Genomic DNA, 21,887 nt, shown 5'->3' with positions numbered 1-21,887 from the left:
GTACTGAGATGAGATCCTCAGACCTCTTGTGAGACCATATGCTGGTGCAATTGGCCCTGGACTCCTCCTAATGCAGGACAATGCCAGACCTCATGTGGCCGGAGTGTGTCAGCAGGTCCTACAAGATGAAGGCATTGAAGCTATGGACTGGCCCGCCTGTTCCCCAGACCTGAATCCGGTTGAGCACATCTGGGACATCATGTCTCGCTCCATCCACCAATGTGCACCACAGACTGTCCAGGAGTTGGCAGATGCTCTAGTCCAGGTCTGGGAGGAGATCCCTCAGGTGACCATCCATAACCTCATCAGGAGCATGTCCAGGTGTTGTAGGGAGGTCATACAGACACGTGGAGGTCACACACACTACTCAGCCTCATCAGGAGCATGCCCAGGTGTTGTAGGGAGGTCATACAGGCCCGGGGAGGTCACACACACTACTCAGCCTCATCAGGAGCATGTGCAGGTGTTGTAGGGAGGTCATACAGACACGTGGAGGTCACACACACTACTCAGCCTCATCAGGAGCATGTCCAGGTGTTGTAGGGAGGTCATACAGACCCGTGGAGGTCACACACACTACTCAGCCTCATCAGGAGCATGTCCAGGTGTTGTAGGGAGGTCATACAGACACGTGGAGGTCACACACTCTACTCAGCCTCATCAGGAGCATGCCCAGGTATTGTAGGGAGGTCATACAGACACGTGGAGGTCACACACACTACTCAGCCTCATCAGGAGCATGTCCAGGTGTTGTAGGGAGGTCATACAGACATGTGGAGGTCACACACACTACTCAGCCTCATCAGGAGCATGTCCAGGTGTTGTAGGGAGGTCATACAGACACGTGGAGGTCACACACACTACTCAGCCTCATCAGGAGCATGTCCAGGTGTTGTAGGGAGGTCATACAGACACGTGGAGGTCACACACACTACTCAGCCTCATCAGGAGCATGTCCAGGTGTTGTAGGGAGGTCATACAGGCCCCGGGGAGGTCACACACACTACTCAGCCTCATCGGGAGCATGCCCAGGTGTTGTAGGGAGGTCATACAGACACGTGGAGGTCACACACACTACTCAGCCTCATCAGGAGCATGCCCAGGTGTTGTAGGGAGGTCATACAGGCCCGGGGAGGTCACACACACTACTCAGCCTCATCAGGAGCATGTCCAGGTGTTGTAGGGAGGTCATACAGACACGTGGAGGTCACACACACTACTCAGCCTCATCAGGAGCGTGTCCAGGTGTTGTAGGGAGGTCATACAGGTCCGGGGAGGTCACACACACTACTCAGCCTCATCAGGAGCATGTCCAGGTGTTGTAGGGAGGTCATATAGCCACGTGGAGGTCGCACACACTACTCAGCCTCATCAGGAGCATGTCCAGGTGTTGTAGGGAGGTCATACAGGCACGTGGAGGTCACACACACTACTCAGCCTCATCAGGAGCATGTCCAGGTGTTGTAGGGAGGTCATATAGCCACGTGGAGGTCGCACACACTACTCAGCCTCATCAGGAGCATGTCCAGGTGTTGTAGGGAGGTCATACAGGCACGTGGAGGTCACACACACTACTCAGCCTCATCAGGAGCATGTCCAGGTGTTGTAGGGAGGTCATATAGCCACGTGGAGGTCGCACACACTACTCAGCCTCATCAGGAGCATGTCCAGGTGTTGTAGGGAGGTCATACAGGCACGTGGAGGTCACACACACTACTCAGCCTCATCAGGAGCATGTCCAGGTGTTGTAGGGAGGTCATACAGGCCCCGGGGAGGTCACACACACTACTCAGCCTCATCAGGAGCGTGTCCAGGTGTTGTAGGGAGGTCATACAGACACGTGGAGGTCACACACACTACTCAGCCTCATCAGGAGCATGTCCAGGTGTTGTGAGGAGGTCATACAGGCCCGGGGAGGTCACACACACTACTCAGCCTCATACTGACAGGACATTGGAAGGACATTACAACTTAGTGGGATCAGCCTGGAGTGGCGGTTGGGGGGGACACCAAATCCAGGCCTCCATTGGTTAATAAATGGGATTTCCATTGGTGATTTTGTTGTCATCACATTCAGCTTTGTACAGAACAAAGTATTCAATAAGATTTCATTCCTGCACATCTAGAAGGTGTTATTGGGGGGTCCCTTTATTTTTTGAACAATATATATAGATTCCTCTTCCAGAGTTTTACTTTCACCAGTTTGCAGTTTTGTAGTTCCGCTCCGCTCTCCTGGGTTTCTTTTCCAGCTGTAGGACACAATACACATTTAGTGATACTGCAGTTACCAAACACTTGTCTTCCCGGACTAGCGCAGATCTCTTTATGCCCCAATCTGAAGCACCTTATGTGACAATTGGGGGTAGTTTAGCATCAAAGGTAGCGGATTCCTGGATCTACAGAGGTGTTGGTGGCGCTGAGGGCCAAATAAACAGCAGATCAGGTGGTACAATCCAAAATAAGTGGCTTTATTCCGCTCATAACAGAACAAAAATAACAAACAGCCCCACACAGGGCAATACCTCACTTCTTGAACCCTGACTAATCTAAGAAGGACAAGAGATTGAGGCTTCTTCTCACCAGGCTGGCTTACAGTGAGCTTAACCAAGTCCCTTCTGGATTCCAGTTCTCCTGGGACAGACCTCCTGTCTCCTACTGGTCCACCATGCCCCTGCCCCTGTCACCAGCAGCACTCCCTCTGGAGTTCAGCCCCTTTCTCAGGTATGGGTGTGGTCAGGATCCTTTTCAACCCTGTTTTTGGTCATTCTACAGTGCCCTCTAGGTTCACACCCTCAATATATATATATATTAAAGGATTATCTTATCTTATCTTATATATATATATATATATATATATATATATATATATATATATATATATATATATATATATATACACTGTCTACCAATAAGTATTTGGACACCCTGCAAATGAAGATATCTGTGGTCATGATGTACGTTGCACCCTCCACCGTTAAATAGGAGACAGAATTGGCATTAGTCACATGTAAGATGCCACAAAGTGCAGAGGTGTCCGATCTTGAGAAAGGGGTAATTGTGGGGTACCACAGAAATGGTTGGTCCTTAAGGGACGTAGCAAGCAAACTGAATTACCCAAAATGGACAGTGGCCTATGTGATTACCAAGTGGAAGGTGAACGGTGATTGTCAGAATGTGCCCCAAGTCGGCAGACCCCCGAAATTTGGAGATAGAGACCGACGAGTGCTGGCCAGAGAACTCGCACCCAGCCGATGGCTCATAGGAGTTTCACCAGGCATCCAGGAGTATTGGCAAGTTCCGTAATAAAAATTCCAGCGCCAAAAAATAGATAAAACTTGACTTTTACTGAATCATATTAAAAAATCTTTACAAAAATAGATCCATATTGCAAATGTAAACACTGCTTACGCGTTTCGGGACAATAAAATATGTCCCTTACTCATAGCTTAAACAATACTAACTGAAGACCATCTTAAATACCACTCTTAACTCCACCCCTATATTTTTAACCCCTAGTATACAGATCAAATTCAAACACAATATACAATAGTCATTAAATGATTACCTAACATCATGAGGAAAGAGATGTATATATGCTACATTAAATCATATGCAACACAATAGTGCATGAAATAGACAAACTCTTACAGATATTGTATCCAATAAAGCAAAACTCACCAGATCTCCTGTGAAACAGTCCAGCGTGCAGAGTAGTACACAATCATGAACTACTTTCGTATACACCCACACTCACATGATCTAAAGGCCACATGACCTATCACATGATGTGAACGACCCTGCACACCACAGTCACAAACAGAGACAATGTTCAATATAGAAATCCATCATATACAGCAGCAAAAAAATATACATTTCGGTCAACACATAAACGCATACAGTGTGCACAATGACCTGCACACAGTTTCAAAAAAAAAAAATATTAAAAAAAAATATATTAAAAAAATAATAATAATAATAATAATAATAATAAAAATCAGAAAAATTCCTGATAATCAAAAACGTAAATAACATAATCAATAGATTAGTGCTAGAACCTGCCTAATATTAAGTCCAAAAGGGACTCTAGTGCCTAATTGCCAAATCCAAAATGCCTCCTTCTTTAAAAGAAGGCTTCTGCGATCTCCACCCCGTAACGCCATGGGAATGCTATCAATGACATAATAGACAAGTGATGATGTACTGCCTCCATAATTTTGCAAAAAATGCTTTGATGCATTGGACATACCTTCCAATAAGGTTTTGGAACAATCGGCCAGATGCTCGGATAGTCTAATTTTTACTTGACGAATCGTACACCCAACATAGAGAAGATTACAGGCTGTGCACTCAATAACATAAACAACATAGGTGCTGTTGCAGTTAAAAAAAAAACGTTTTATGGTGTATGCAGTTATATTATTAGCTGGTCCAAAAGTTTAGTTTTTTTACAAAACCTGTAAGCAGAGCACCTAGGTTGTCCGCATTTATAAAAACCAGTTCTATCCAGCCATGTTGATGTCGGAGTATTTTTAGAACTATACAAACTTGGGGAAAGAATGTCTGAAAGAGATTTGCCTCTACTTGAAATAAACCGCACTCCCGACTGTAAGATCTTTTTAAGCACTGGGTCGGTCTCCAAGATTGGCAAGTTTCTTTTTACAATCTGCACTACTTGATTATATTGGAGACTGTATGGTGTAGAAAAGTAAACCATAGATTTGTTCCCATTTATAGTTGAAGGTTTGTCCTCCAAAAGTGACTTGCGATCTCTTCTTGACACAATTTGTTCTGCTCTTTTCAATGACCATAAAGGATATTTACGGTCTCTTAAACGTTTCAATGTAATTTTAGACTGCATGCTGTAATCATTGTCATCGGAACAAGCCCGACGTGTTCGGTACAGCTCACCAACTGGAACGGAGCGAACCGTATGTGATGGATGGCAGCTGGTAGCAAGTAAAGTTGTATTGCCCGCAATGGCCATGCAATACAGCGATGTCCCCACGGAGGCCGTGGCGGCGTCTCCAATCAAAAGTAAATCCAAAAAGTGTATATGATCCGAATGAAAATTATAAGTGAAACTCAGATTTAAATCATTTGAATTAATATAATCAATGAACATTGGTATGGGCGCTACATCACCCCTCCATATTATGAGGACATCATCTATGTAGCGCCCATACCAATGTAAAAATGAAGAAAAAGGATTAGATTGCGAAAAAATAAACTGCTCCTCTCACCATGACATAAAAATGTTTGCAAGTGATGGAGAGAAGGGGGACCCCATAGGAGCCCCACAAATCTGCAAAAAAAATTGTGAATCAAACATAAAATAATTATGTTTCAATAAAAATTCCGTAACCTGTAAAATAAATTCACATAAATCCGGTGTGTAAGCACTATAACGATAAAGATGATACGCTAACGCCGCCACGGCCCTCTCGTGGGGAATGCTGGAATACAAAGCTGTAACATCGCAAGACAGCCACGAGTCAGCAGGACCCCAGGAAAAAACAGAAAATATTTTTAATAACTCCTTTGAGTCTTTGATATAGCCCGGAATCCGGCGGACCAATGGCTGAATTAAACTGTCCAACCACCCTCCTAATTTTTCACTATATGAATTGATACCGGCAATGATGGGACGTAAAGGGGGGGGGGGGGGGGGGGAAGGTCTGCTTGTGAATTTTAGGCATCCCATGGAATATGGGTATGGTCGGGAATTTATTAATTAAATGTTGTTTTTTCGAGTCTGGAATAACACCCAGATTAACCCCTTCCAACACCAAATTCTCAAGGGCTGCCGCAAACTCAGTAGTGGGATCCCTCTCCAATTTCCTATATGTTTTAGTGCCATTTAACAAACATAAACATGATTTTCTATAATCCTCAGAATTCATTACAATGACCCTTCCCCCCTTATCTGACATCTTGATTATCAATTGTTTGTTATTTTTTAATTGACACAGCGCTTTGCTCTCAGATCTAGTCAGATTAGAATGCATGGATCTAACATCTAGAGACGCTTTAAGATCATTCAATTCTCTTTCCACATTGTTTTGGAACAAATTACAAACAGGACTGCGTGATTTTAACGGATAATACGAAGGATTATTCACCAATACATCTGTTGTGTGAATATCCTTGGATGTTCCATTGTCATTTTGATAAGCTAAATCCACCTGTTCATTAAATTGTAAACCCATAAACTCATTTTGACTAGGTTCAGACATAGAAAGTGAATTGGCTGCGGATTCCTCAGCAGCCATTTCACTAAAAAAATGTTTCTTCACGGTTAATAACCGGACAAATTTATTTACGTCCAACAAAGTCCTGAAGACATCAAAATTTGATGAGGGCACAAACTTGAGTCCCTTGGATAACACTGCAATATGATCCTCAGTTAACGAAAACGCCGAAAGGTTTACTACATCTCCTGGTGTACCGGGTTCCTTCATGGATCCTAGTATCTCCTCCTGGAAGAGCGTGTCTGGTATCGGTTTTCCGCAGTTGTGTTTGTGTTTGATGCCTGCTCTGCGGCCCCGTTTTTTGACCTTGATTTAATTGAGCCAGAGGAACTAGTGCTCGCAGGTGTCGACTCAGCATATTCCAATGTCCCATCCGAAAAATCACTTTTTTGTGATTTACAGACAATATCTGTAAGAGTTTGTCTATTTCATGCACTATTATGTTGCATATTATTTAATGGAGCATAGATACATCTCTTTCCTCATGATGTTAGGTAATCATTTAATGACTAATTGTAAGCGACATATTTTATTGTCCCGAAACGCGTAAGCAGTGTTTACATTTGCAATATGGATCTATTTTTGTAAAGATTTTTTAATATGATTCAGTAAAAGTCAAGTTTTATCTATTTTTTGGCGCTGGAATTTTTATTACGGAACTTGCCAATACTCCCGGATGCCTGGTGAAACTCCTCAATCACTGTTCACCTTCCACTTGGTAATCACATAGGCCACTGTCGATTTTGGGTAATTCAGTTTGCTTGCTACGTCCCTTAAGGACCAACCATTTCTGTGGTACCCCACAATTGCTCCTTTCTCAAAATCGGACACCTCTGCACTTTGTGGCATCTTACATGTGACTAATGCCAATTCTGTCTCCTATTTAACGGTGGAGGGTGCAACGTACATAATGACCACAGATATCTTCATTTGCAGGGTGTCCAAATACTTATTGGTAGACAGTGTATATATATATATTGAGGGTGTGAACCTAGAGGGCACTGTAGAATGACCAAAAACAGGGTTGAAAAGGATCCTGACCACACCCATACCTGAGAAAGGGGCTGAACTCCAGAGGGAGTGCTGCTGGTGACAGGGGCAGGGGCATGGTGGACCAGTAGGAGACAGGAGGTCTGTCCCAGGAGAACTGGAATCCAGAAGGGACTTGGTTAAGCTCACTGTAAGCCAGACTGGTGAGAAGAAACCTCAATCTCTTGCCCTTCTTAGATTAGTCAGGGTTCAAGAAGTGAGGTTTTGCCCTGTGTGGGGCTGTTTGTTATTTTTGTTCTGTTATGAGTGGAATAAAGCCACTTATTTTGGATTGTACCACCTGATCTGCTGTTTATTTGGCCCCAGCGCCACCAACACCTCTGTAGATCCAGGAATCCGCTACCTTTGATGCTAAACTACCCCCAATTGTCACATAAGGTGCTTCAGATTGGGGCATAAAGAGATCTGCGCTAGTCCGGGAAGACAAGTGTTTGGTAACTGCAGAATCGTTAAATGTGTATTGTGTCCTACAGCTGGAAAAGAAACCCAGGAGAGCGGAGCGGAACTACAAAACTGCAAACTGGTGAAAGTAAAACTCTGGAAGAGGAATCTATATATATTGTTCAAAAAAATAAAGGGACCCCCCAATAACACCTTCTAGATGTGCAGGAATGAAATCTTATTGAATACTTTGTTCTGTACAAAGCTGAATGTGATGACAACAAAATCACCAATGGAAATCCCATTTATTAACCAATGGAGGCCTGAATTTGGAGTCCCCCCCCCCCCCCGCACCCCAGGCTGATCCCACTGTGATGTAATGTCCATAAGACCTGTCAGTATGAGGCTGAGTAGTGTGTGCGGCCTCCACGTGTCTGTATGACCTCCCTACAACACCTGGACATGCTCCTGATGAGGCTGAGTAGTGTGTGTGACCTCCACGTGTCTGTATGACCTCCCTACAACGCCTGGACATGTTCCTGATGAGGCGGAGTAGTGTGTGTGACCTCCACGTGTCTGTATGACCTCCCTACAACACCTGGACATGCTCCTGATGGGGCTGAGTAGTGTGTGTGACCTCCCCGGGGCCTATATGACCTCCCTACAACACCTGGACATGCTCCTGATGGGGCTGAGTAGTGTGTGTGACCTCCCCGGGCCTGTATGACCTCCCTACAACACCTGGGCATGCTCCTGATGAGGCTGAGTAGTGTGTGTGGCCTCCACGTGTCTGTATGACCTCCCTACAACACCTGGGCATGCTCCTGATGAGGCTGAGTAGTGTGTGCGGCCTCCACGTGTCTGTATGACCTCCCTACAACACCTGGACATGCTCCTGATGAGGCTGAGTAGTGTGTGTGACCTCCACGTGTCTGTATGACCTCCCTACAACACCTGGACACGCTCCTGATGAGGCGGAGTAGTGTGTGTGACCTCCACGGGCCTGTATGACCTCCCTACAACACCTGGACATGCTCCTGATGAGGCTGAGTAGTGTGTGTGACCTCCACGTGTCTGTATGACCTCCCTACAACACCTGGACATGATCCTGATGAGGCTGAGTAGTGTGTGTGACCTCCACGGGCCTGTATGACCTCCCTACAACACCTGGACATGATCCTGATGAGGCTGAGTAGTGTGTGTGACCTCCACGTGCCTGTATGACCTCCCTACAACACCTGGGCATGCTCCTGATGAGGCTGAGTAGTGTGTGTGACCTCCACATGTCTGTATGACCTCCCTACAACACCTGGACATGCTCCTGATGAGGCTGAGTAGTGTGTGCGGCCTCCCCGGGCCTGTATGACCTCCCTACAACACCTGGACATGCTCCTGATGGGGCTGAGTAGTGTGTGTGACCTCCCCGGGGCCTGTATGACCTCCCTACAACACCTGGACATGCTCCTGATGGGGCTGAGTAGTGTGTGTGACCTCCCCGGGGCCTGTATGACCTCCCTACAACACCTGGCCATGCTCCTGATGAGGCTGAGTAGTGTGTGTGACCTCCACGTGTCTGTATGACCTCCCTACAACACCTGGACATGCTCCTGATGAGGTTATGGATGGTCACCTGAGGGATCTCCTCCCAGACCTGGACTAAAGCATCTGCCAACTCCTGGACAGTCTGTGGTGCACATTGGTGGATGGAGCGAGACATGATGTCCCAGGACCTGCTGACACACTCCGGCCACATGAGGTCTGGCATTGTCCTACATTAGGAAGAAACCAGGGCCAATTGCACCAGCATATGGTCTCACAAGAGGTCTGAGGATCTCATCTCAGTACCTAGTGGCAGTCAGGCCTCCTCTGGAGAGCACATGGAGGACTGTGCGGCCCCACACCATTACTGAGCCATTGCCAAACCGCTTATGCTGAAGGATGTTGCAGGCAGCAGATCACTCTCCACGGCGTCTCCAGACTTTAATATGTCTGTCACGTGCTCACTGTGAACCTGCTTTCACTTGTGAAGCGCACAGGGCACCAGTGGTGAAGTGGCCAATCCTGATGTTCTGTGGAAAATGCCAAGCGTCCTGCACGGTGTTGGGCTGTGAGCACAACTCCCATCTGTGGACGTCAGGCCCTCATACCATCCTCATGGAGTCGGTTTCTAACCCTTTGTGCAGACACTTTCACATTTGTGGCCTGCTGGAGGGCATTTTGCAGGGCTCTGGCAGTGCTCCTCCTGTTCCTCCTTGCACAGTGGCGGTGGAGGTAGTGGTCCTGCTGCTGAGTTGTTGCCCCTCCACATCTCCTGGTGTACTGGCCTGTCTCCTGGTAGCGCCTCCAGCCTCTGGACACTACACTGACAGACACAGCAAACCTTCTTGCCACAGCTCACATTGATGTGCCGTCCTGGATGAGCTGCACTACCTGAGCCGCTTGTGTGGGGTGTAGCGTCCGTCTCCTGCTACCACCAGTGTGGTCCTGAGATGTGGTCTGTGGTCCCCCCTGCAGAGCCCTCCTTTATTGAGTGTGTCTGTGCACTGAATATATGACTATTATCCCCCGGAGCCCCTGGGTGAGTGTGAACAGTGTCCGAGCTGTGTAGACAAAGACCAATAGACAAGAGTCGGACAAAGCTTTTATTTCATTGGTAGTGAAGAAGAGAAATCTGACAATGAGCGTTCCCATCACCGCAGTTACACCGCACGGCTCAGACACAGGGATGGACTTTACTTTGTGGGGAATTTTTAAAGTCAGTTTTGCCAGACTTTGCATTACCAAAATTTGCACCAAATTGGTCAAGCGTTCCCCAATATTTCATAAATTTGGCGTCCTGATGTTTCTCCACCTTCACCGGATGAGATTTCTAACCACAATCACTTTCCATGAGGGCGCTCCGTGGTAGAAAATTGAAAGATCTAGCAAAATGTTTTCACAAAAAAGAGACCAATTTTTTTTGGCAAAATTTTCTATTGCAGAATTCTGGAGGACGGGGCTGGGTAAGTCCCCCAATATGTTTTATCTAGTATGACTGGAGCTTGACCTTGCAGCAGGTTGCCGTTGTCCAGTCCATACCGCCGCACTGACAGTGACATCTGTTGGGTGACTGGACGTCCCACGAGCCGCAGCCCATCCCGCAGGAGCAGCTGACTGCTTTGTAACCTGGAGAGAGACGGAGCTTAGGTCAGACATAAAGCACACTACAGCTGTGTCTGCCCTGCGACCAGATTATTGCCCTCCCCACCCCAATAATGGCAACCCATGTGCCTTATTCAGTCAGTAGTCACAGGAGTGCCCTGATGTTGTGGTGTTAAAGCTACAGGGGGTGTCCACTATATCTCCCCAAATAGTCACAGCAGTGTCCCCTATTTCTCCCCAAGCAGTCACAGCTGTGTCCCCTATTTCTCTCCCAGTAGTCACAGCTGTGTCCCCTATTTCTCTCCCAGTAGTCACAGCTGTGTCCCCTATTTCTCTCCCAGTAGTCACAGCAGTGCCCTGTATTTCTCTCCCAGTAGTCACAGCTGTGTCCCCTATTTCTCTCCCAGTAGTCACAGCTGTGTCCCCTATTTCTCTCCCAGTAGTCACAGCTGTGTCCCCTATTTCTCTCCCAGTAGTCACAGCAGTGCCCTGTATTTCTCTCCCAGTAGTCACAGCTGTGTCCCCTATTTCTCTCCCAGTAGTCACAGCTGTGTACCTTATTTCTCTCCCAGTAGTCACAGCAGTGTCCCCTATTTCTCTCCCAGTAGTCACAGCAGTGTCCCCTATTTATCTCCCAGTAGTCACAGCAGTGTCCCCTATTTCTCTCCCAGTAGTCATAGGAGTGTCCCCTATTTCTCTCCCAGTAGTCACAGCAGTGTCCCCTATTTCTCTCCCAGTAGTCACAGCAGTGTACCCTATTTCTCTCCCAGTAGTCACAGCAGTGTCCCCTATTTCTCTCCCAGTAGTCATAGGAGTGTCCCCTATTTCTCTCCCAGTAGTCACAGCAGTGTACCCTATTTCTCTCCCAGTAGTCACAGCAGTGTCCCCTGTTTCTCTCCCAGTAGTCACAGCAGTGTCCTCTATGTCTCCCCACGTAGTCAAAGCAGTGTCCCCAAATTCCTCCCCAGTAGTAACAAAACTAAACAAAAAATGAGGAAAATGGCACTCGCAGTAATCCAAATATTATAAAAATATTAAAATTTAGTAAGGGAAAAATCAAATAAAAAATACAAAATACAGTAGACGACAAATACACGATACAAAGGTGACAACACTACCATCAACACCAAGTGTTACGAGCCAAACCCCAATATGTAAAGGCCGTTCCACCAGTCACAGCAGTATGCCCAATCCTCAAAGTATGGAGGATGGTTTGTCTTCTACTTTAGTGTCTTCAGGAATACTGCCAATAAAGGTCAGACTTGTGAAGCTAAGGTTTTGAGAAGGGAAACATTGGTAGAACATGGGAAAATAATGGCTTCCATCAAACCGAGAGGATGGGGAGAAGATTGGAGGAGATGCATGGAATGGCCCCATTACTGGTAAGATCATAAACCTGTAGCCACCCAGAGAGACCCTAATAATAAGTACAGAATTACTACAACACATGGTCTGCTCGTCCTTACCTGAGGGACAGCTGGCGTAGGAGGATCGGTCATGGGAAAAGGTGCAGTCAAGATCCAATTTCGATATGTGTTGAGCCACTGAAAATAGAAAGTGTGATCAGACTCCTGTAACAATGGTCACCAGATACAAGAGATCCTCAGATCCCCTCACCCACCACCCCAATGATGACATTGTATAGATCATGGGGGCCACTTGGGCTCTAGGACTAAAACTTTATTCTGTTCCACTGAGTAGATCCATTAAAAGCAAATGAACCCAGTCATGGAGATATAAGGAAGGAGGGATGATGCTACTTACCAACTGATCTTATTGCTTTGTCAAGACTGCAAGTAACTTCATGTCCAGTGGCCAAGAGCGGTACCAGGAGAAGGACGAGAGCAGAAATATACAGCTTCATTCTCCAATAGGGATTGCAAACCTGCAGAGAAGGAAGGAAACATTTAGAAGATCTAGAGAGGAGGTGGAGACGTGCCCCACACAAACCAGGAGAACCCTCACCAGTCTCCAGATGAGAACACTCTGCCCACTCCTAGCAGTCTCCTTTATATATAGTCAGGACAACCCTCACCAGTCTCCAGATGAGAACACTCTGCCCACTCCTAGCAGTCTCCTTTATATAAAGAGGTCACCCTCAGTAGTGAGGCATACATATGTTTCGTCAAACGCCCCTTTTTTGAGGTTTGACAGGTGCCACGCCCCTAACCACGCCCTAACCACACCCCTTTCGGCCCATTCAACACGCCCATTTACGCCCCTTTTCTTTGTCTACGGACGGGTTTCCCTGCCTAACCACGCCCCTAGCCCGCCTACTGGGTGTGTCTGGACAAGCCCCTTTTCACCCCTCCCTTCGGAATGCGCACATTCCTGAGGTTGAGGAATGCGAGGCGATCAAGAATGTTAATTTGATACGAGTTTGATAAGGTTTTATATCTAGATGAGTCGTTATAGGCTGGCTGAATGAGAATGATATTGATTGTGATCAAGAATGTTAATTTGATACGGCCCTGAGAATGTGCGACGCTTTTATAGAAAAGTGTGTTGTTATAGGTCGCCGGAATGAGAATGAGATTGATTGTGATCAAGTATACAGCGACAAGGGTTGTATACGGATTAAACACAGTAAAACAGGCAATGTTTCAATAACTTTATTCACATTATTATATACACACGAATAGTATTTACAATTTACAAGCTTAACCAAGAAGCTTGTAATATGGAAGGAACGCGCTGTTTGGGAAATAAGCTGGCTTTTGTAACATCAATAGCTGAGGAGGGTTTGACCAGGAGATGGCGCTTAGGGGTGACATTTATAGGAGACTAGCTTTTACCCGCGACTTCGTCCGCGGAACCCTGACCCCCTGCGGGACGCACCTGGAGCGGAGCAAAGGCTTGTTCCTTTGTCTTGTGTCCGCAGCGGGCGCTTCCTACACCTGAGGGTCCATGGACCCTCGGGGCCAACCTTGCGGCCCGCTGGAACTGTTTACCTTCTCTCCTTCCTGGCACCCGCAACCCCCCTTTCTCCCTACCCGCTTCCCCTTGGGGTTACTTCTTCCAGCTACCCCGTGCCCCTTTGTTCCCCAGGAACAGGCCCCCTTCCCCCCCTAACACCATGTCCCCTTCTTCTGTGTTACCTACTCTGGGCCCCCTTTTTCCCCCTTCCTCATGCCGCCTGTCCCCGTGTTACCGACCCCGTGTGGCCCGCTGGAAGTGTTTACCTCCTCTCCTTCCTGGCAGCCGCCACCCCCCTTTCTCTATACCCGCTTCCCCTTGTGGTTACTCCTTCCACCTACCCCGTGCCCCTTTGCCCCCCAGGAACGTGCCCTCTTCCCCCCCCCTAGTACCCGCGACTTCCTCCGCGGCAGGGTTCCTGGTTTGCGCGACCCACCTTCAGCGCAGGCTGTGGCTCCCCCATGGTGTCCCTTTTGTAACCCCCCTCCTCCCTTTGTTTTTCCAGGCCCCCCCCCCCCTCCGACCCCCTCTCTCTTCCGCGGCACCCCAGATTAACCTTGCCCCCCCTTTTTCATGCAGTCCCCCCCTCCTATGACCCCGCACCTGTGGGGCACCCCTTGTACCCCTAACACCCCCCCCCCGTTCTGCGGAACCCCAGATTAACCTTCCCCCCCTTTTTTATGCAGCTCCCCCCCATGGCCCCGCACCTGTGAGGCACTCCTTGTACCCCCAACACCCCCCCCCTGTTCTGCGGCACCCCAGATTAACCTTGCCCCCCCTTTTTCATGCAGTCCCCCCCTCCTATGACCCCGCACCTGTGAGGCACTCCTTGTACCCCCCCCCTCCCCCCCTGTTTAGCAGGCCCCCCTCCCTAAAATAGCCTAACTCCACTGGCATGACATGTAGTGCCCTGGCGTGGAATGATGGTGTGCGAGCGCTAGATACCCGATTGACCTGCAGACTCTGTAGGCCGCAGGCGGTGCGGGACAGCAGGCTTTCTTGACATCGGCGCAGGCGAGCCTGTCCCTGTCCGCGGCAGCATAGGGTGATCTGGCGGCGAGCCCTGCATGTCTCCCTGGTGCACAGCCGTTACGGAGCGCACAGCGACGCCATGTTGGTTTGTTTTCTGTGCGCCCGATAGCTCCGCCCACACAGAGCAGCGCCAGCCAATGGGGTGAGCGGATGAAGGGCCTGGGATGACGTCATCTCAGGTCCTGCAGCTGAAGTGTCTGGGATGACATCTCTCAGGTCCTTGAGCGAACGCTGAATTGAGAATCACCGTCGGCGAACGTGAATTCCGGTGGAGTACGGGGATACGAAGTAGCCTATCGTTCAATCTGGGACCCAAGGTATGTATGTGTTAAATTTCAGGTAAATTTGTTTGCCTCTTTAGGCGTGATTGAGGAACAAACATCCAAACACACAAACATCCAAACACACATACTTTCACCTTTATAATATTATTAAGATGACCAGGAGATTGCGCTTAGGGGTTAGGCGCTCTGCTTATCCGCATTACATCATCCGCTAAGTCAGAGCTGTGTAAAATATCGCTAATTTCAGTATCCAAGCGTTGTATTACGCTCTGTCTTACATCGGGTGGCGGTGTAAAGACTTGACTTATTCTGTTGAGTTCGTGTTTGGGCACCAAGTACATTTCTCCGCATGATTCATTGTTTGTTATAAAGTAAGCTCGTTATTAACGAAATTGCAAATCCCAATAGTGAGCCTATGAATCCGCCCGTCTGATTCACTAAGCGCTTCTTTTTCTTTATGGAGATTGATTTATCACACGGCTTCCTTATAACTTTACGCCACTTCTTTAGTATCTTTTTCTGACGTTCCTTTAGCGGAATTCGACCTTTCAAGATGTTTAAGGCGATTTTGCCTATGGACGCTATTATATCATCGCTAGCATGATGCAAAATAGATTTCCTGACAGAAGGCGTCGCTTTTACAAGCGTTTTTAAGAGAGCCCAATTACGGCGTAATCTCTCCGACATCTCGCCGCTACTACGTAGTCGGCGCTTAACCGTCTAAATCTCACTTTATAAAAGTATTTTTCTCTAGAATATTCACAGATGGCAGAGCCGGTGGTAAGAACCCCGACCTTAAACGTAGGTGGTCGGGGGTGGTAGCCCTTAAATCTACCAGCAGGTGCCCATAAGGCTCCCGTGTAGCATCCTCAAAGGCTTCCAAGAAGAAATGTGTTTTACCAGGATACATCTGTCTCGCTAATGTTAGAATTTGCAATTTATCATGCGGGTTATGAAAGAGAACCATGTACTTGGTGTTTAAACTTATCGTTCTACTTTTTTTACCCTGACAGAATATGTTCTGCACCAGATACAAAATACTTAGGTTTCTATGATGGACGTACTTGGTAAAAGCCTTTTCAAGCTCATTGTTTACACTAGCGGTTTCCATAAGATCATCAACAACAGTCAAATTTACCTTGTCGGGCGGGAAAAGATCGTCATCTACGAAGCTATCTGGTAATCCTTCAATAAACCTGATGTGTGGAAAGCGTAGAGAGAGTTCATCGTACAGTTTTTGCCAACAAGCAGAAAACCAAACAATATTATCGGGTTTGTGTGATAAATGCGTGTCAGGATTTTCTAACAGTTTTGTTACAAAATAGCTTTTTCCAGAGCCGGACGGACCGGCCAATATGCATGAAAAAGGATGTTGTAGGCGTGTGTCCATGGTATTAAAACACGAATGACCCTTCTGTAAAATCGTGCGGCGACCGTCTTTCAAAAACAGGATCCAGGAGCTTCTTAAAAAGAGCAACTAACTCGCCTGAAAAACAACAGTGTAAGTGTGTCATAAGTGTATTAGAGACCGAAAGGTAGTGTGGTAAAATCGTCTTGTAGCCGTCTCTTTGTGTATACACACCGCTGGGTTTTGCGCAAAGGCCTTGTTTCAATCTGCCACAATTTCCTGTTTCTAACAATGCCGGGCTGCTCCACACCTAAAGGGGGACACCAGTCACCTTCACGATGTACAATAATGACAGAGTCTGTGTGGTGATACAGGCACCTTTCCTGCAGACCATCCAACAGATTGTAGAGCTCTAGTCTGGCGTAGGCAGTTGTAAAACAGGCTATACACATGTTTGTGTTTGTGTTGATTGTGCGGTGCCCTTCTGCGTATTTCCAATTGACCGAGGCTGTTTCATCATCGATGACATTGAGCTCCGACACCTCGTAGTATGGGAGAAAGACGAGGCTAAAGAGTTCGTCGGGGTCATTCACGATAGTGGTGTGGGGTAAATTAGCTCTCTGCGCAAACTTTCCCAATAAAGAATTTAAGAAAAGTTTGGAGACCTGTCTTTTCGCGGGATTCACGGCGATATTTGCCGGATCCAACTGTACGCCTTCTTTTTCAAAAAAGGCGTCAACGAATTCTTTTTTCTTACCAGAATCCGTACACCAGCCCGGATACCCCGACGCCTCTTGCTTAGCCCTAAGATGGAGCTCGATGTAGGGGGCAAATAGTTTGTCAGTTGTGTCGGGGAAATGCCAAATCTCATAGATCTCTGCCAGTCGCACAGCGATGAACAACAGGTACTTGGTGTACGATAGAATTGTTGGTGGCTTTGGATAAGGGTTACAGACTGGTCAAACCCTCCTCAGCTATTGATGTTACAAAAGCCAGCTTATTTCCCAAACAGCGCGTTCCTTCCATATTACAAGCTTCTTGGTTAAGCTTGTAAATTGTAAATACTATTCGTGTGTATATAATAATGTGAATAAAGTTATTGAAACATTGCCTGTTTTACTGTGTTTAATCCGTATACAACCCTTGTCGCTGTATACTTGATCACAATCAATCTCATTCTCATTCCGGCGACCTATAACAACACACTTTTCTATAAAAGCGTCGCACATTCTCAGTTCCGTATCAAATTAACATTCTTGATCACAATCAATATCATTCTCATTCAGCCAGCCTATAACGACTCATCTAGATATAAAACCTTATCAAACTCGTATCAAATTAACATTCTTGATCGCCTCGCATTCCTCAACCTCAGGAATGTGCGCATTCCGAAGGGAGGGGTGAAAAGGGGCTTGTCCAGACACACCCAGTAGGCGGGCTAGGGGCGTGGTTAGGCGGGGAAACCCGTCCGTAGACAAAGAAAAGGGGCGTAAATGGGCGTGTTGAATGGGCCGAAAGGGGTGTGGTTAGGGCGTGGTTAGGGGCGTGGCACCTGTCAAACCTCAAAAAAGGGGCGTTTGATGAAACATATATATGCCTCACTACTGAGGGTGACCTCTTTATATAAAGGAGACTGCTAGGAGCGGGCAGAGTGTTCTCATCTGGAGACTGGTGAGGGTTGTCCTGGTTTGTGTGGGGCACGTCTCCACCTCCTCTCCAGATCTTCTAAATGTTTCCTTCCTTCTCTGCAGGTTTGCAATCCCTATTGGAGAATGAAGCTGTATATTTCTGCTCTCGTCCTTCTCCTGGTACCGCTCTTGGCCACTGGATATGAAGTTACTTGCAGTCTTGACAAAGCAATAAGATCGGTTGGTAAGTAGCATCATCCCTCCTTCCTTATATCTCCATGACAGGGTTCATTTGCTTTTAATGGATCTACTCAGTGGAACAGAATAAAGTTTTAGTCCTAGAGCCCAAGTGGCCCCCATGATCTATACAATGTCATCATCGGGGGTAGTAGGTGAGGGGATCTGAGGATCTCTTGTATCTGGTGACCATTGTTACAGGAGTCTGATCACACTTTCTATTTTCAGTGGCTCAACACATATCGAAATTGGATCTTGACTGCACCTTTTCCCATGACCGATCCTCCTACGCCAGCTGTCCCTCAGGTAAGCAGACCATGTGTTGTAGTAATTCTATACTTATTATTAGGGTCTCTCTGGGTGGCTACAGGTTTATGATCTTACCAGTAATGGGGCCATTCCATGCATCTCCTCCAATCTTCTCCCCATCCTCTCGGGTTGATGGAAGCCATTATTTTCCCATGTTCTACCAATGTTTCCCTTCTCAAAACCTTAGCTTCACAAGTCTGACCTTTATTGGCAGTATTCCTGAGGACACTACAGTAGAAGACAAACCATCCTCCATACTTTGAGGATTGGGCATACTGCTGTGACTGGTGGAACGGCCTTTACATATTGGGGTTTGGCTCGTAACACTTGGTGTTGATGGTGGTGTTGTCACCTTTGTATCGTGTATTTGTCATCTGCTGTATTTTGTATTTTTTATTTGATTTCTCCCTTACTAAATTTTAATATTTTTATAATATTTGGATTACTGCGAGTGCCATTTTCCTCATTTTTTGTTTAGTTTTGTGACTACTGGGGAGGAATTTGGGGACACTGCTTTAACTATTGGAAGAGAAATAGGGGACACTGCTGTGACTATTGGAAGAGAAATGGGGACGCTGCTGTGACTACTGGGAGAGAAATAGGGGACACTGCTTTGACTACTTGGGGAGACATAGGGGACACTGCTGTGACTACTGGGAGAGAAACAGGGGACACTGCTGTGACTACTGGGAGAGAAATAGGGGACACTGCTGTGACTACTGGGAGAGAAATAGGGGACACTGCTGTGACTACTGGGAGAGAAATAGGGGACACTGCTGTAACTACTTGGGGAGAAATAGTGAACACTGCTGTGACTACTGGGAGAGAAATAGGGGACACTGCTGTGACTACTGGGAGAGAAATAGGGGACACTGCTGTTACTACTGGGAGAGAAACAGGGGACACTGATGTGACTACTGGGAGAGAAATAGGGGACACTGCTGTGACTACTGGGAGAGAAACAGGGGACACTGATGTGACTACTGGGAGAGAAATAGGGGACACTGCTGTGACTACTGGGAGAGAAATAGGAGACACTGCTGTAACTACTTGAGGAGAAATAGGGGACACTGCTGTGACTACTGGGAGAGAAATAGGGGACACTGCTGTGACTACTGGGAGAGAAACAGGGGACACTGATGTGACTACTGGGAGAGAAATAGGGGACACTGCTGTGACTACTGGGAGAGAAATAGGAGACACTGCTGTAACTACTTGAGGAGAAATAGGGGGCACTGCTGTGACTACTTGAGGAGAAATAGGGGATACTGCTGTGACTATTTGGGGAGAAATAGGGGACACTGCTGTGACTACTTTAGGAGAAATAGGGGGCACTGCTGTGACTATTTGGGGAGAAATAGGGGACACTGCTGTGACTACTTTAGGAGAAATAGGGGGCACTGCTGTGACTATTTGGGGAGAAATAGGGGACACTGCTGTGACTACTTGGGGAGAAATAGGGGACACTGCTGTGACTATTTGGGGAGAGAAATAGGGGGCACTGCTGTGACTATTTGGGGAAATATAGGGGACACCCCCTGTAGCTTTAACACCACAACCACAGTGCACTCCTGTGGCTACTGACTGAATAAGGCACATGGGTTGCGATTGATATCCCTTTATTGGGGTGGGGAGGGCAATAATCTGGTCGCAGGGCAGACACAGCTGTAGTGTGCTTTATGTCTGACCTAAGCTCCGTCTCTCTCCAGGTTACAAAGCAGTCAGCTGCTCCTGCGGGATGGGCTGCGGCTCGTGGGACGTCCAGTCACCCAACAGATGTCACTGTCAGTGCGGCGGTATGGACTGGACAACGGCAACCTGCTGCAAGGTCAAGCTTCAGTCATACTAGATAAAACATATTGGGGGACTTACCCAGCCCCGTCCTCCAGAATTCTGCAATAGAAAATTTTGCCAAAAAAAATTGGTCTCTTTTTTGTGAAAACATTTTGCTAGATCTTTCAATTTTCTACCACGGAGCGCCCTCATGGAAAGTGACTGTGGTTAGAAATCTCATCCGGTGAAGGTGGAGAAACATCAGGACGCCAAATTTATGAAATATTGGGGAACGCTTGACCAATTTGGTGCAAATTTTGGTAATGCAAAGTCTGGCAAAACTGACTTTAAAAATTCCCCACAAAGTAAAGTCCATCCCTGTGTCTGAGCCGTGCGGTGTAACTGCGGTGATGGGAACGCTCATTGTCAGATTTCTCTTCTTCACTACCAATGAAATAAAAGCTTTGTCCGACTCTTGTCTATTGGTCTTTGTCTACACAGCTCGGACACTGTTCACACTCACCCAGGGGCTCCGGGGGATAATAGTCATATATTCAGTGCACAGACACACTCAATAAAGGAGGGCTCTGCAGGGGGGACCACAGACCACATCTCAGGACCACACTGGTGGTAGCAGGAGACGGACGCTACACCCCACACAAGTGGCTCAGGTAGTGCAGCTCATCCATGACGGCACATCAATGTGAGCTGTGGCAAGAAGGTTTGCTGTGTCTGTCAGTGTAGTGTCCGTAAGCTGGAGGCGCTACCAGGAGACAGGCCAGTACACCAGGAGATGTGGAGGGGCAACAACTCAGCAGCAGGACCGCTACCTCCACCGCCACTGTGCAAGGAGGAACAGGAGGAGCACTGCCAGAGCCCTGCAAAATGACCTCCAGCAGGCCACAAATGTGCATGTGTCTGCACAAAGGGTTAGAAACCGACTCCATGAGGATGGTATGAGGGCCTGACGTCCACAGATGGGGGTTGTGCTCACAGCCCAACACCGTGCAGGACGCTTGGCATTTTCCACAGAACATCAGGATTGGCCACTTCACCACTGGCGCCCTGTGCTCTTCACAAATGAAAGCAGGTTCACAGTGAGCACGTGACAGACATAATAAAGTCTGGAGACGCCGTGGAGAGTGATCTGCTGCCTGCAACATCCTTCAGCATGACCGGTTTGGCAGTGGCTCAGTAATGGTGTGGGGCCGCACAGTCCTCCATGTGCTCTCCAGAGGAGGCCTGACTGCCATTAGGTACTGAGATGAGATCCTCAGACCTCTTGTGAGACCATATGCTGGTGTGGTTGGCCCTGGTTTCTTCCTAATGTAGGACAATGCCAGACCTCATGTGGCAGGAGTGTGTCAGCAGGTCCTGGGACATCATGTCTCGCTCCATCCACCAATGTGCACCACAGACTGTCCAGGAGTTGACAGATGCTTTAGTCCAGGTCTGGGAGGAGATCCCTCAGGTGACCATCCATAACCTCATCAGGAGCATGTCCAGGTGTTGTAGGGAGGTCATACAGACACGTGGAGGT

At 47.5% G+C, this 21,887-nt stretch overlaps 2 protein-coding genes across 2 annotated transcripts in view; one reads left to right on the top strand and one right to left on the bottom strand.

The window, feature by feature from the left end:
- Positions 1-10,606: 10,606 nt before the first annotated feature.
- The window catches only part of LOC142204647 (resistin-like), a 49,318-nt gene continuing 38,037 nt past the window's right edge, over positions 10,607-21,887 (bottom strand). Inside the window, exons 2-4 of the mRNA XM_075275955.1 lie at positions 12,585-12,705; positions 12,287-12,364; positions 10,607-10,844 (exon numbers count right to left, since the gene is read on the bottom strand). Of these exons, the coding sequence (XP_075132056.1) occupies positions 10,705-10,844; positions 12,287-12,364; positions 12,585-12,684 (318 nt within the window). The 5' untranslated portion in view covers positions 12,685-12,705 and the 3' untranslated portion in view covers positions 10,607-10,704. The remainder of the gene's footprint in view (positions 10,845-12,286; positions 12,365-12,584; positions 12,706-21,887) is intronic.
- Positions 18,157-20,447, top strand: LOC142204648 (resistin-like). Its single transcript, XM_075275956.1, has 3 exons — positions 18,157-18,272; positions 18,494-18,571; positions 20,284-20,447. Exons 1-3 carry the CDS (start codon positions 18,173-18,175, stop codon positions 20,421-20,423), a joined length of 318 nt encoding a protein of 105 aa, XP_075132057.1. The 5' UTR covers positions 18,157-18,172; the 3' UTR covers positions 20,424-20,447.

Source organism: Leptodactylus fuscus, chromosome 5 (genome assembly GCF_031893055.1).
Source record: "Leptodactylus fuscus isolate aLepFus1 chromosome 5, aLepFus1.hap2, whole genome shotgun sequence".
Lineage (NCBI taxonomy): Eukaryota > Metazoa > Chordata > Amphibia > Anura > Leptodactylidae > Leptodactylus > Leptodactylus fuscus.
This window is presented reverse-complemented; position numbering and strand designations above follow the sequence as displayed.

What these genes read in the sequence shown, in the direction of transcription:
- LOC142204648 (XM_075275956.1), top strand. Translation starts at nt 18,173, where the DNA reads ATGAAGCTGTATATTTCTGCTCTCGTCCTTCTCCTGGTACCGCTCTTG. An exon ending in CAAAGCAATAAGATCGGTTG is followed by an intron (nt 18,273 to 18,493) that starts GTAAGTAGCATC and finishes TTCTATTTTCAG; the next exon opens with TGGCTCAACACATATCGAAA. An exon ending in CTACGCCAGCTGTCCCTCAG is followed by an intron (nt 18,572 to 20,283) that starts GTAAGCAGACCA and finishes GTCTCTCTCCAG; the next exon opens with GTTACAAAGCAGTCAGCTGC.